Below are 15700 nucleotides of genomic sequence, written 5' to 3'. Positions count from 1 at the left end.
ATAGCTAACAACAGGAGGTTGTGCTTCACATGCCACATCTTTGGAGTTCCTTTGTGTGGGACACCCTGGCTTATTAATGTTGCTTCAAAAAAACAACTGGAGTAATTTGTAGGAGAAAACTCTTTCAAAGCCTATTAAATGGAGAGATATTGTATTTGACAGAGGAAGTGCCTATGCTATAAATTCCTGGACATGCTTGCCTCTTCTTATGCTGTTCAGATGAGTCTAGTCTGGGTGATTTCTTTGGTGTGTGGGTGGGGTGGGGAACACCCAAACAATCACACTGAACAAGCTAGGATCCTGAAAATGATCTTTCCAACTCTTCCTAGACAAGGACACAATTGTGCTCATACGTGATTGTGTGCAGTTCTGGAGTCCCCAACACAACAATGACATGGAACTGTTGGAGCAAGTCCAGAGGAGGACACGAAGATGCTCAGAGGGATGAAGCAGCTCTGCTATGAGAACAGGCTATAAGAGCTGGGGTTCTGCAGCCTGGAGAAGAGAAGGCTTTGAGGAGACCTTGGAGTGGCCTTCCACTATCTGAAGGGGGCTACAGGAAGGCTGGGGAGGGACTATAGACAAGGTCTTGTCATGACAGGATGAGGAGTAATGGGTTTAAACTGGCAGAAGGGAGATCAAGGCCAGGTTGGTTGAGGCCTTGAGCAACCTGTTCTAATGGGAGGTGTCCCTGCCTATGGCAGGGGGTTGGAACTGGATGATCTTTGAGGTCCCTTCCAACCGAAACCATTCTTTGGTTCTATGACTGCATCTTAGTTTGTAGGCAGAACTGAGGTTACCAAGAAAGCCATGTCTTGAATTATTCATCCTCCAGGGTTGTGCCTTTCCCTGCTGTCTGTGTAACCTTTGCAGTACAACTGTGCCATTCAAAGGTTGTCTTGCTGTAGTGAATAGTTGAGGGTCACAGCCAACTATTAGGTTGCAGTTGATGTTTGCTGTCACGTGGAGGTTGGTATATGCAAGCCCAGGCCACTGAAATGCACTATACCTCTGGCTCTAAGTCAGCAAAAAATTGAGTGGCTGTAACTCTTTGTGTATTTTTCCTCCTCCAAACAAAAATAGTCTTCACTCTTTCTCTGTCAGATCTGTTTGTGGTTCCTGCTGCTAAGTCTGGGAACATATATACATGTGTGGGCCATGGTCCAGGTCTCCTCACTGGGGATGTTTGACTGACATCCTCTTGGTGATATTAGCAAACTGTTCCTGATTTGATTCTTCACGAGCCAAGCACTACTTGCCATCCTAACTGGAACTGTGGTGGTGTGCAGCAGCTGCACCCAAATGGCTGGGATAGAGGTCAGAGATACAGAGTCCCCCACAGAAATGCAATATTCCCCACCATGTGTCTGGAACCATGACAAGATCAAGGCAAAATTTATTTGCAGCCTGGATCTAGACAGAAACTTCAATTTGGCAGTCCTTGAATGACCCTGCCCTGGAACACTCCAGCTGTAGGTAAACATCATCATCTTTCAACCTTCTTTTTGGGTCTTTTTTAGAAGCTGCTCATCTGAGGACAGAAAATTTCACCTCAAATGCTTCTGATAGAGCAGTTGAGATTTAGGTCAGTTATATTTTCTAATAAGATACTGAGAGAGGCTTTTCCTTGCTGGCTTCAGAAACCCCCAAGGATTTTTTTTTAACTTTCTTTTGGTATGTGTAGTGGTTAGGAAGTACTATAAGACAATTAGATTCAAGTAAATAAAACATTACAGTAATGAAAATAGAATAATTCACTAAGACACTACAGAAATCTCTACATAGTTGCCCAAATAAGTCACTATCATGCACGAAACCTAACAGCTGCCTTTCATTTACTGGCAGTATCACTGAAGGACATAAAATTCATGTGATTAACTCAGTCCCAACTAATTTAACAGACATGGAAGTTCAGATCTCAAATAATTTGGTAAATGTGAATGTGATTTTATTGATTCAGTCAACATAATGAACTGCAGCTTAATGTTCACAGACAGAATGCACTGTGGCATCCAATGGCTTCCTGGCCTGGATCAGGTACAGTGTGGACAGTAGGACAAGGGAGGTTCTTCTGCCCCTGTGCTCAACACTGGGCAGGCCACACCCTGAGTGCTGTGCCACTTGAGTACTAAGTTCTGGGCTCCTCAATTCAAGAGAGATGTTGAGGTACTGGAATGTATCCAGAGAAGGGCAAGGAAGCTGGTGAGAGGGCTGGAGCACAGTCCTGTGAGGAGAGGCTGAGGGAGCTGGGGGTGTGCAGCCTGCAGAAGAGGAGGCTCAGGGCAGACCTCATTGCTGTCTACAACTACCTGAAGGGAGGCTGTAGCCAGGTGGGGTTGGTCTCTTCTGCCAGGCAAGCAGCAACAGAACAAGGGGACACAGTCTCAAGTTGTGCCAGGGGAGGTCTATGCTGGATGTTAGGAGGAAGTTGTTGTCAGAGAGAGTGATTGGCATTGGAATGGGCTGCCCAGGGAGGTGGTGGAGACACCGTCCTTGGAGGTGTTGAAGCAAAGCCTGGCTGAGGCACTTAGTGCCATGGTCTAGTTGATTGGCTGGGGCTGGGTGCTAGGTTGGACTGAGTGAGCTTGGAGGGCTCTTCTAACCTGGTTGATTCTATGAACCCTCTATATGAAGAGTGAAGAGACTGCAAGTCCAGCTGCTGATCCCAGCTCCTCACCTTTCCACTGAAGGTTAATATTCTCCTAGTGGAAGCAGCAGAAGAGCTGCTCAGCCCTGGCATACCACAGCAGAAACCTTACTGAGTTGGGTTCCTGCTCCTCCACAGGCCTGCAGAGTGATTTGCACCGCCAAGGCTGTTGTCTCTACAGGAAAGCAGCCACCTGACAGAGCTCTGGAAGCTTATGGGTGGTACCTGCTACATTTCCTGGATTTGTATCATCAAGGAACAGTTGGAAGACTGATAACTGAAAGGATTATCACAGTATACTGTGGTACTGTGATTGATTATTTGAGTAGAGAAACAGAGGTAGGGTAGTGCAAGGAGAAAGTTAGCAGGCTAAAGGTAAAAACAATAAAAACAAATGAAGACTTTTGGAAGTGCAATGAAAGAAGAAATTGTTTCTCTTGTCAGTTGGCCTTCTACTGAAGGAAATGGGATTTTCCACATAGGCATCATTGCTTCAAAGGAGCATGACTTCATCACCAACTTAGCCAGAAAAGGCAATAAAAAAGCCCCAAACCTCTCAATGGGTCTTAATTTTGGCTAAGCACTCAGGTTTAAAAAATAACAGTATTCTTTTGCTTGATAAAGACTTACCTTTTCCTTCAAGTACACAACAGTTTTGCAGCAGCCTGGCATTAGAAAATAGTTAAACTAACACTAGATACCTGTATGGAGTCAATGAAGAACTTATGGTGGAACTTTGTTCCTTTTTGCTTGTTTTAAACTTACTTCCACTCCTAGCAGATGTGAGCCAATGCATCATTCAGGAGCTTAATGTATAAAGGATTCAAGGTCTATGTAATGTTATAGAAAAACAGTCTGGAGCTACAGTAGGTAGAAGTGGTTTGGAAACTGTATGGAGTATTAAGTTAGAAAAACAACAGCAAGCCTTAACCCCTCCATATTTTACCCTGAAAGAACATTGCCAGTAACATTCCTGAGTATTAATTTTCTGATAACTTTGGGCTGCTCTAGAAAATCTCAGTCTGCTGTGTTAAGAAAAACTAAACCTTTTTTTTTTTTGCTGATCATGCTTAATATACTGTACTGTACCCAGTGGGATCAGCAGCTCCTGAGAGAGAGATGAGAGACACCTTAGGAAAGCCAACTTCTGGCTACAGTAGATTGCTGCTGCAAAAGAAGGGTGTTGAGTTGCTTAGTCTGTAGGAAATTAACACATCTACTGTCTGTGTTTTCAGCTATCTGATACTGAAAGTGAGGATTAAATGGATTGGACATATCTTTGGCATCTGTCCTTGTCACCTTCGTCTCTTACATCTACAGCAGTTCTATTATTAGTCTTTGAAATGAGGGAAAAGTATATTTCTATACATGCTACCTCAAGATCCATCTCCCTAGGAACCTATTTTCAGATCTAATTCTGACTACTCTGAAATTAAAATCTTCCCTGCTTTAAAATGGAAGGAATATGAACTTCAGGATACATTTACTATGTTCTTCTCTAACTTTCAGTTAAAGAGGAACCAAATTCCCATGTCTTTAAGTGACTCTTCAGTAGTTATTTCCAAGTGGTTTTCAGTGTGTCTGTATTAGTTAAACAGAGGTAAGATAATCTCTCTACTGCAGATAGATATTGCAATGCAGAACATTGAAATATAGTTTAAGACTGAAGGTAATGAACACCCTGCCTCTGTGTAACTAAATATGTTTTCTTAGACAAGAGAGACTGATGTCTGTAGTTGAAATAACAGCAACAGAGAAATTCAGGCCAGCAAGAATGGTTCTAATAAAAAACATCTTCTAGGCTTGGGCTCCAACCCCAAGTAATTACTCAAGTTGGACTTTGGCCACTGATACTAACATCATCTGCTTACAGGAAAGTACCATGAAACCTTTAATTAACACAGATTGTGAAAGCCTCAGTTCTAGATCTTATCTAAAAACTGGAACCTTTGAGAGTGCACTGCTGCTGTGTGCCTTGCTGAGGATCTCATTCCCTGACACCTGAGGGGGAATTGCCAGCATTACATTTCTCAAACGTGGCCAGGAATCATAGCCATTGGTTTTCCAGCTGAAGTTCATATGCAGGTATATGAATCAGGTTTTATATTGAGTGATGATGTTGGATAAAAATAATAAAAGTGCAACACATAAATCGAAGGGAAGAAGTGGGTTGTGTGTGTTAAAATCAAGTTTTGAATGAATTGGAACACCTAAAAGGGATAAAGGAATACAACAGACGTGTGAAATGCTTGCCTGGACAGCAGGATAGGCTTCTGAATGAATTAGAACACCTAAAAGGGAGAAAGGAATACAACAGACGTGTGAAATGCTTGCCTGGACAGCAGGATAGGCTTCTGAATGAATTAGAACACCTAAAAGGGAGGAAAGAATACAACAGACATGTGAAATGCTTGCCTGGACAGCAGGATAGGCTTCTGAATGAACTAGAACACCTAAAAGGGAGGAAAGAATACAACAGACGTGTGAAATGCTTGCCTGGACAGCAGGATAGGCTTCTGAATGAACTAGAACACCTAAAAGGGAGGAAAGAATACAACATACCACATACATATGAAATGCTTGCCTGGATGCATTCCTCTGGGATCTGGTATAGGTGATCCTGCTCTGGCAGGGTTTGGACTGGATGAGGTTTTGAGGTCCCTTCCAGCCCCTAACATTCTGTGATTCTGTGATAGTCTCACAATTCAGGACTGGATTTCTCAGTGATTTCCTATTTCCACAAAATCATTCAAAATTACACTTTCTCTGCTTCAGTTTCTCTATGTGTGAAGGGTATCAGTGTCAATTATCTGCCAGGAAGTTTTCAGCCTAAAATACTGCTTTCAGATGTTCAGAAAGGATACAAAGCCTTGGCACTATTCCATACACCCTTGTACTCAGCACTGGTCAGGCCACACCGTGAGTGCTGTGTCCAGTTCTGGGCTCCTCAATTCAAGAGAGATGTTGAGGCACTGGAATGTGTCCAGAGGAGGGCAAGGAAGCTGATGAGGGGCCTGGAACACAGCCCTGTGAGGAGAGGCTGAGGGAGCTGGGGGTGTGCAGCCTGCAGCAGAGGAGGCTCAGGACAGACCTCATTGCTGTCTAGTGAGATTGTAGCCAGGTGGGGTTGGTCTCATCTCCCAGGCAAGCAGCAACAGAAGAAGGGGACACAGTCTGAAGTTGTGCCAGGGTAGGTCTAGGCTGGATGTTAGGAGGAAGTTGTTGTCAGAGAGAGTGATTGGCATTGGAATGGGCTGCCCAGGGAGGTGGTGGAGTTGCTGTGCCTGCAGGTGTTGAAGCAAAGCCTGGCTGAGGCACTTAGTGCCATGGTCTGGTTGAACAGGGCCAGTTGCTAGGTTGGACAATCTTGGAGGTCTCTTCCAACCTGTTTGATTGTATGATTCTATGATTTTCTGGCCTGCACAGTCCCATGTGCTGCATGAGGATGTTGCCTTTTTGCACATGGCTGTTGTTAAGCACCAGTTATTCAGTGCAAGCCACATCATTGAGACTAAATAAGACACAGTCCCTTTTGTACCTATAACTCAAACTTTCATGCCAAACATTGAAATGATATATGTCACCAGATGATGAGTGTGTCTGGAGGACTTCAGTACAGTTTCTGTATGGTAGGAATTAATTAAGTGCTGGCCCAGGCCCTACTCAACACTTAAGGACGCATTTAACTTTAAGAATCTGAGTTAGCTGATGGATTTCCATGGGGATACTGATGTGCTTAAAGTATGTGTTGTTGGAATGAAGTCATATCCGTCAGTATAGTGTGGGGTCAGGCTTTTGTTTGTGAAAGTGAAGGAACACTCTCAGATGTTACTCCTACAGTCTCCTGGTTCTTCAAGACTGAAATGCTCAGACGTCTTAGCCTCCTGATTTCTCAGCCCAGACTCATACATTTGGTCTGTCTGCACTGTATAGGATGGAGATCTGCACTGGTGTTCTGACATTAATTGTTGACCTGTTCTGAGCCAAATATAGATTCAGTGCATCCTGACTGCAAACAACTCATTTCAGTCACATTCTGTTTTCTTTCTCTTTTTTTTCTTCCCAGTAATTGCACTAGCTGTATGGAGATAGCAAAACCATTGAGTAACAAATCAGCTGAGATTTGTAAACCCTGAGAAACAAATCAGCTTTAGCAAACAGCTCTCTTGCCCTGAGTCCTTAGACTGTCCAAAGGGCAGGAGGAAGGGCACTAAGTTCTCTTCTCCCAGGGTTTTGCTTTGCTGCCTTAGGTTAAGCACCTGTGTCAGATCACAGCACTGAACAAGTCTCTTCTGCCAGGCAACCAGCAACAGAAGAAGGGGACACAGTCTCAAGTTGTGGCAGGGGAGGTCTAGGCTGGATGTTAGGAGGAAGTTGTTGGCAGAGAGAGTGATTGGCATTGGAATGGGCTGCCCAGGGAGGTGGTGGAGTCGCTGTCCCTGGAGCTGTTCAAGCAAAGCCTGGATGAAGCACTTAGTGCCATGGTCTAGATGACTGGCTAGGGCTGGGTGCTAGGTTGGACTGGATGAGCTTGGAGGTCTCTTCCAACCTGGTTGATTCTATGATTCTATGATTCTAACTTCTCAACTTCCATGTGACATTTCTGGGACATTCTTTGGCAACCCCCCAGATACAACTTGAGCCAGGGACACACCTGCAGATGCACAAACCTTTGTATTCAGAAGGAATTCAGAGTGTTCCCCTTGCTGTAGACAGGATGCTTTGTTTAGCTGTTTGCATCTGCCTGAGTTTCATCCTACTTCTTTAACCAAGCTTACCAAATGCACTGTGTAAAAGCCATGGTACAGTTAGCACTGCGGGGGGCTTCAGAGGGTACAGAAGTGGAGCCCCTTGATGCACAAATGCTTGAAATTGCTGTTGTGACTTATATTATCTCTTTTGTTTTGTAGTTTTACTGAAGAATGCCAAAAAGGAAGAAGAGAAGCCTTTCAGAGACTGTGCAGATGTATACCAATCTGGTTTTAACAAAAGTGGGGTCTACACTATCTATATTAACAATGTGTCAGATCCTAAAAAGGTAAAGTAAATCCTTGTTTTCTTTCCTTCTTTGTTAAGAGGATGTTCCTCTGGCCTTAAAGGAGCATTTGGAGCCTCTGTTGAAATTCTCACTCTGCAAAATATTAGAATCATAGATTCAAGTAGGTTGGAAGAGACCTCCAAGATCATCCAGTCCAACCTAGCACCCAGCCCTAGACAGTCAACCAGACCATGGCTCTAAGTGCCTCAGCCAGGCTTTCCTTGAACACCTCCAGGCCTGGTGACTCCACCACCTCCCTGGACATCCCATTCCAATGCCAATCACTCTCTCTGGCAACAACTTCCTCCTAACATCCAGCTTAGACCTCTCCTACCACAACTTGAGACTGTGTCCTCTTGTTCTCTTGCTGCTTGCCTGGGAGAAGAGACCAACCCCAGCTGGCTACAATGTCCCTTCAGGTAGTTGTAGACAGCAATGAGCTCTGCCCTGAGCCTCCTCTTCTGCAGGCTGCACACCCCCAGCTCCCTCAGCCTCTCCTCACAGGGCTGTGCTCCTTACCAGCTTTGTTGCCCTTCTCTGGACACCTTCCAGCACCTCAACATCTCTCTTGAATTGAGGAGCCCAGAACTGGACACAGTTGTGCTGCTCTAAATGACCTGAGCTAAATTCAGGCTTGTGGTGGTGGGAAACCACAATAGAGTGAAGAAAATGCTAAACTGTTTTTGCAGACATTCTTCTTTCTTGCTGGTAGATAATCCTTCCTAAGTTCCAACATACACTCAACAGCTGACTCATTTTTCCCCTGCTTGGCAAGGTCAGTTGAATCAGACAATGGCTGCAAATAAATATGTGACAAAGCTTAGAAGAGAATTAGAAATTAAAAAGATAATGGGGGACATTTTCTGGTGGCACAGAGAAATAAAGAGCAGAATACTTAGTTTTTAAAGAGAAAGATTCAAAACAATAATGATTATTATCCTACTCCTCTTGCACAGAATCACAGGATCACACAATTTCTTAGACTGGCAAAGCACTTCAAGCTCATCCAGTCCAACCATTAGTTTCACACTGACAAGTCCCTGACTGAACCAAATCCCTCAGCACAACATCTAAGCACTGTGAATTGCTATGGTTGGAAAGGACCACCAGGAACAGCCAGTCCAGCCTTCATCCCAGCGTCCTTCATCACTAGACCATAGCCTCAAGCACCACAGCCACTCTCCTTTTAAACACCTCCAGGGATGGTGACTCCACCACCTCCCTGGGCAGCCTGTTCCAGTGCCTGACCACCTGCTCAGGAAAGAACTTCCTCCCAACATCGAAACTAAACCTCCTCTAAACAGAAACAAGGTCTGCCCTGAGCCTCCTCTGCTGCAGGCTGCACACCCCCAGCTCCCTCAGCCTCTCCTCACAGGGCTCTGCTCCAGGCCCCTCACCAGCTTCATTGCCCTTCTCTGGACATGTTCCAGCACCTCAACATCTCTCTTGAATTGAGGAGCCCAGAACTGGACACAGCACTCAAGGTGTGGCCTGAGCAGTGCTGAGCACAGGAGCAGAATAACCTCCCTTGTCCTGCTGGCCACACTGCTCCTGATGCAGGCTAGGATGCCATTGGCTCTCGGAAGCCCCATGATGACACAGTCAGTTCGCTCTGGGACCCAAGTTACTATCCTGTTAGGTACTCCATGGGCACATACCCACTTGTTGAAAGCCACCTTAGCTATCTGAATTACTAGAGTGCCATGCACAGCTGAGACATGCCTTGAGAGGCCTAGTATATTGTTAGCTGCTGTAATCTCTGCAGCCACTGGCAACTATCTCATTTGTAGTAATTTATACTTCAGACCACAAAAATATGCCTTCCTTCCATTTTATTTGTCCTAAGGCATACTTAGTAGAATCCCAGCATTCAATAGGAAATATCCCTGTGTGCTGAACATAAATTTTACTGTCAGTTCTAGTTTTCTGCTGATTTTAGCTTTGTATGAGCTCAGTCTTGAGATTGTTGCTCTACGCTGACGCTGCAGGCTTGTGATGTTTCAGTGTGCATGCACTTGAAGTGCTGTATGTGGTTACCTCTCCTTTTGTTTAAATTGGGCTTATCTCTACTTGTTTATTATTGTTTGTAATAATTGAGTTCATAAAACCATAACATCTAAATAATCCTTTTAGGAGCTGAGTATTTTTACCCATGCATTTAAGGAAGGACAATAGTGTAATGCTTTGGATGCTCTTTAAATCTAAAGCAGGTTATTAACAGCAAGCTCAGACTCTAGAGATAAATGCAAACTCAAAGTGGCTTTTCTTCATTCTTTTCTGGCAGAGAGTTAAATATCAGAACATGTTAAAAGGTGTTTAATGGCTGAGTGCCTCGACCTTGTCTGGGACAGAAGCCAGTTCAGGACATCTGTTGGCTAGAGCTATGCACAGTGAACATCTATAATCAGCTTGGCACTCCTGTTAATGCAGCAGGTGTTTGTGTCTACCACCATGGAAAGTGCCAGACCACACAATGATGGCTAGTGAAAAAATGTGCTGCAGCTGAATCTTTCACTGGGCTGCTTTGTCTTCACTGGTTATATTGTTCATATATATATATGGAGAGCAGCCAGGAAGAAAGGGATCTGCGGGTACTGGTAGATAGTAGCTGAACATGAGCCAGCAGTGTGCCCAGGTAGCCAAGAGAGCCAATGGCATCCTGGCCTGGATCAGGAGCAGTGTGGCCAGTAGGACAAGGGAGGTTATTCTGCCTCTGTACTCAACACTGGTCAGGCCACACCTTGAGTGCTGTGTCCAGTTCTGGGCTACTCAATTCAAGAGAGATGTTGAGGTGCTGGAAGGTGTCCAGAGAAGGGCAAGGAAGCTGGTGAGGGGCCTGGAGCAGAGCCCTGTGAGGAGAGGCTGAGGGAGCTGGGGGTGTGCAGCCTGCAGAAGAGGAGGCTCAGGGCAGAGCTCATTGCTGTCTAGTGAGACTGTGGCCAGGTGGGGTTGGTCTCTTCTGCCAGGCAAGCAACAACAGAACAAGGGGACACAGTCTCAAGTTGTGTCGGGGGAGGCCTAGGCTGGATGTTGTTAGGAAGTTGTTGTCAGAGAGAGTGATTGGCATTGGAATGGGCTGCCCAGGGAGGTGGTGGAGTCACCATCCTTGGAGGTGTTCAAAAACAGATTGGCTGAGGCACTTAGTGCCATGGTCTAGTTGACTGGCTAGGGCTGGGTGCTAGGATGGACTGGATGATCTTGGAGGTCTCTTCCAACCTGGTTGATTCTATGATTCTATGATTCTAATCAAGCCAAACACTGGGAGAGCTCTGGTTATAATCAAGAGGCTGAGGATATCATCAAGAATATAGGGCATGACTCTGTAGGAAAAGAGGCTACCTTAGTTCCATTAAATATTCCCCCCCCCCCCCCGACAGGATTGCAGTGCAAATGATGTGGTTTGGTTTTGTTTGTTTGTTTCATTGCATAGGTGTTCTGCAATATGGAAATTGCTGGAGGAGGATGGACAGTTATACAGCACCGGGAAGATGGGAGTCTGGATTTTCAAAAGAGCTGGAAAGAATACAAAATGGTAAGCTGAAAAGTGTGAAACACCTCACAGACCTGTTAGAGCTCAAGTAGTGCTTCCTAATGTCTTAAACTGACAGTTCTGGGAAAGGACAACCCCAGAGATAAGTATAGGCTAGGGACTGACCTGTTGAGAGGCAACAAAGGGGAAAAGGACTTGGGAGTACCAGTTGATGAGAGGTTGACCATGAGCCAGCAATGTGCTCTTGTGGCCAGCAGGGACAATGCTATTCTGGGGTGGATTAGAAGGGCTGTGGCAAGTAGGTTGAGAGAGGAGAGGTTCTCCTGCCCCTCTACTCTGCCCTGGCAAGGTCACATCTGAATTACTGTGTCCAGTTCTGGGCCTCTCACTTCAAGAGGGACATAGAACTGCTTGAGAGAGCCCAGCTCAGAGCCACAAGGATGCTGAAGGGAATGGAACATCTCTATTATGAGGAGAGCCTGAGGGAGCTGGGGCTGTGCTGCCTGGAGAAGAGGAGACTGGGAGGTGACCTCATCAATGGTTATAAAGATGTAAAGGTGTGATGGTTTGGGCTCTTACCCGCCCCCCCACACTTTGTATTTGCCCCAGCTAACTCAGACGGACCCTGGGAATATAGATGAAGCAATTTATTTACAGCTAGCAGAATTTACAAGCAGCTATTTGCAATATATACAACTATATACAATTATATACAGAAATATACAAAGGATAAACAATACAAAAGCACAACTCCCCTCCCAGAAACCTGAGTCCCCAGGAGGGGCTCTCAAACCACCCCAACACCTCCCCCCGGCCCTCTCAACCTTACCCCAGTTCTCAGGAAGAAGAGAGGTGCAGCCAAGAGGTTAGGGAGCAAGGTTAGTAGGAGCAAGGTTAATGAGATGTGTCTCGGTCTAAGGCAAAAGCAAGAGTGAAGCAAAAAATGGAGAAAGTTTACTTCTTCTTCCCAGAGTTCTCAGCGAGACTGTGAGAGAAGTTGACATCAATTGTTTTCATTTCACTGCCTGTTATCTAGTTCTGTTACCAAAACATTCCAGCTTGCTTCAAACTAGCACAAAAGGTAAGTGCCAGGAGGCTGGAGCCAGGCTCTGATCAGTGATGCCCAATGACAGGAGAAGGGGCAATGGATGAAAGTTGAGGCATAGGAAGTGTCATTTAAACATGAGAAGGAATATTTTTCCCTGTGAGGGTGACAGAGCACTGGAAGAGGCTGCCCAGGGGGGTTGTGAAGTCTCCCTCTCTGGAGATACTCAAAACCCATCTGGATGTGTTCCTGTGTGATCTGCTCTGGGTGATCCTGCTCTGGCAGGGGGTTGGACTTGATGAGCTTTCCAGGTCCCTTTCAGCCTCTGGCATTCTGTGATTCTGTGATACTTCCTATAGTAATGTGGTGTGGTCCTGTGGCCTTTTATGGGCTACCTTTTGTCATGTCTGCTACTTGGAAAAATCATACTACTGTTTTGACTCAGTTGAGTATTGCTTCCCATGATTCAGGGGCTTGCTTTCAGATCACTTACCCAGATGAAAATGAGGTCAGGATGAGGCACATGAACTAAAGAGTGTTGCTGAAATTTTGGCTTGCTGTGACGCTGAGGGGTAACAGGCACGTGATGATGCATGGATGTTTTCATCTCGGGGGAGCTCCTTCAGAACATGAAGAGGTGGGCACATGCACACCTCTTGAGGTTCAACAAGACCAAGTACAAGGTCCTGCAGTTGGTTTGGGGCAATCCCTAGCACAAATCCAAGCTGGGCAGTGACTGTCTGGAGAGCAGCCCTGAGGAGAGGGACTTGTGGGTGGTGCTGGACAAGAAGCTCAGCATGAGCCAGCAGTGTGCACTTGCAGCCCAGAAAGCCAACCAGAGCCTGGGCTGCAGCAGGAGAAGTGTGGCCAGCAGGGCCAGGGAGGTGATTTTCCCCCTCTACTGTGCTCTGCTGAGACCCCACCTGGAGTACTGCATCCAGTTCTGGAGCCCCTGAGACAAGAGGGATGTGGATGTGCTGGAGTGTGTCCAGAGCAGGGCCACGAGGATATTCAAAGGGCTGCAGCAGCTCTGCTATGAGGACAGACTGAAAGAGTTGGGGCTGTGCAGGCTGCAGAAGAGGCTCCCAGGTGACCTTCTTGTGGCCTTCCAGGATCTGAAGGGGGCCTAAAATAAACTGGGGAGGGATTTTTTAGGCTGTCAGGGAGTGACAGGACTGGGGGGAACGGAGCAAAGCTGGAGGTGGGGAGATTCTGACTGAATGTGAGGAGGAAGTTGTTGAGCCTGAGAGTGATGAGAGGCTGGAATGGGTTGCCCAGGGAGGTGGTTGAGGCCTCATTGCTGGAGGTGTTTAAGGCCAGGCTGGCTGAGGCTGTGGGCACGCTGATCTAGGTAGGGTGTCCCTGCCCATGACAGGGGTGCTGGGACTAGATGCTCCTTGTGGTCCTTTCCAACCCTGCCTGATTCTGTGATTCTATGATTTGAAGTATCTCAGGCAGGAATGACAAGTTTTACTAGGGTTTATCCCAAGCCATACAACACCTCTGCCAATCAAGCTAATGTGCTGCAAATGCAGATACTCTGAACACAGTTGAAAGCAAACAAATAATGGTACCAATTACAGATGCCATGACTTCAGCAGGCTGTTTTCCCTTTACCAACTCAAAATAATTTATTCCAATCTAAATAACATTTTTTTTTTCATTCAGACTTTGTGATGGAGCTCCTTTGGCTCTCTGAGGATTGATTTAGATTTCAGTGCTATTCCTATTGAAGTTTTCAGAACCATTTTATCAGCCTGGAAAAGAAAAATGTTGGTTTTGTTTTTTTTTTCCCCCCAGGGTTATTCAAAAAGCAATCAGTGAATCCAGCATTGAAAATGTTGAAAAATCAAAGTTCAGCTCAGGAAAAAATTAATTATTTAGGAGAAAGTTCTGTTACAAAACTTAACCAATGGACTAGATCAGATTGTTGAACCAAAATGTCATTTTGGGTTTTATGGAAGCTTTCTTTCCAATCTTTTTATCTCAGTTCAAAATCTAAATTAGAGAGGAAAAAAAATAATCAGACTTCTTCCACCATGGCTAACTAGAATCTGTGTCATCGTAGAGATGAAGTAAAAGTAATGTGAAATTGGCCAAAATGAACATTTGGAAGAGATTTGCAAAATGGGGAATGTCCAGGTTTGAGGTAATGGGTGAAAACTGGCAGAGGGGAGATTGAAACTGGATGTTAGGAAGAAGTTCTTTCCAGTGAGGGTGGTGAGACACTGGCACAGGTTGTCCAGGAAGGCTGTGGGTGTTCCCTCCCTGGTGGTGTTCAAGGTCAAGTTGGATGAGGCCTTGAGCGACCTGTTCAAGTGGGAGGTGTCCCTGCCTATGGCAGGGAGTTGTAATTGGATAAGCTTTGAGGTCCCTACCCACCTAAGCCATTCTAGGATTGTCTGATTCCATGATATTCGCTGACTTGAAGCTAAGCTGAGGTCCATACCACAGGTGGCTTGGAAAGGATGTGCATGAATAGTCAATGCAAAAGTGAGTGCTGTGTTACAGGAGTCACCTGGAAAGAATCATAGAATCAGCCAGGTTGGAAGAGACCTCCAAGATCATCCAGTTCAACCTAGCACCCAGCCCTGTCCAATCAACTAAGTGCCCCATCCAGGCTTTGCTTGAACACCTCCAGAGACGGTGACTCCACCACCTCCCTGGGCAGCCCATTCCAATGCCAATCACTCTCTCTGCCAACAACTTCCTCCTATCATCCAGCTTAGACCTTCCCTGGCAGAACTTGAGACTGTGTTCCCTTGTTCTATTGCTGGTTGCCTGGAAGATGATACTGACCCCCACCTGGCTATCATTGTCTTTGGTTCAGTTTGTTATTGTTGTGCAGGAGTGGCTGTGCCATCTTCTCCCCTAGTGACATGTGTTCTTACCAGTACCATGTAGTTCTGCTAACATTGTGCCACCCAGAGCAATTTGCTTCCATGAGCTCATTTCTGCCTGTGAAATCTCTTGGGTCATTTCATTTGTGTGCATCCACTGCTACTAGAAAGAAATTTAGAAGAGACTCTTTTGAGTTCATCCTTTTCTTCTCAGTGTCTCCACCATCTGTTGTTTGACATTTTGCCAGGGATTTTCTTATACTCTGTTACTTCCCACCAAAATTGAAAGCTTAGCATCATGTAGTTTCTTTAACAATGTTGTGGTAGACCTGATAGGCCCAAAATAGGCTCATACATGTCCTGCCTTGCCTAGGCATGTTTTCCTGCTCCACCAGAGAGGCAAGCGTGGGAAAAAGGACACAAAAGAACCTGGAGCCGCTGAGCCTGGCCTGCCCAGGGTCCTGTGGTGTAAGGCACACACACTTAGCCTGTGCCTGCCTAGTGCAGGGCCTGTGCTGTTCCCAAATTAGGGAAAAGTGAGCCTGTGGCTTTGCCTAATGTGGTGAGGTTTGGCTAACTGCCATCCTGATTGGCTGTTCTGTGTCCAAAGGGCAATGAATCTCAGACCACACTGATAAAA

General features: G+C 45.7%; 1 protein-coding gene across 1 annotated transcript in view; it reads left to right on the top strand.

Moving 5' to 3' along the window:
- ANGPT1 (angiopoietin 1) overlaps positions 1–15700 on the top strand; it is a 194072-nt gene that overhangs the window by 130123 nt on the left and 48249 nt on the right. The window contains exons 7-8 of the mRNA XM_064153949.1: positions 7558–7685; positions 11116–11217. Coding sequence (XP_064010019.1) covers positions 7558–7685; positions 11116–11217 — 230 coding nt within the window. The remainder of the gene's footprint in view (positions 1–7557; positions 7686–11115; positions 11218–15700) is intronic.

Source organism: Pogoniulus pusillus, chromosome 14, assembly GCF_015220805.1.
Source record: "Pogoniulus pusillus isolate bPogPus1 chromosome 14, bPogPus1.pri, whole genome shotgun sequence".
Taxonomy (NCBI): domain Eukaryota; kingdom Metazoa; phylum Chordata; class Aves; order Piciformes; family Lybiidae; genus Pogoniulus; species Pogoniulus pusillus.
Note: the sequence above shows the minus strand (reverse complement) of the source record. Positions and strands in the feature narration are given on the sequence as shown.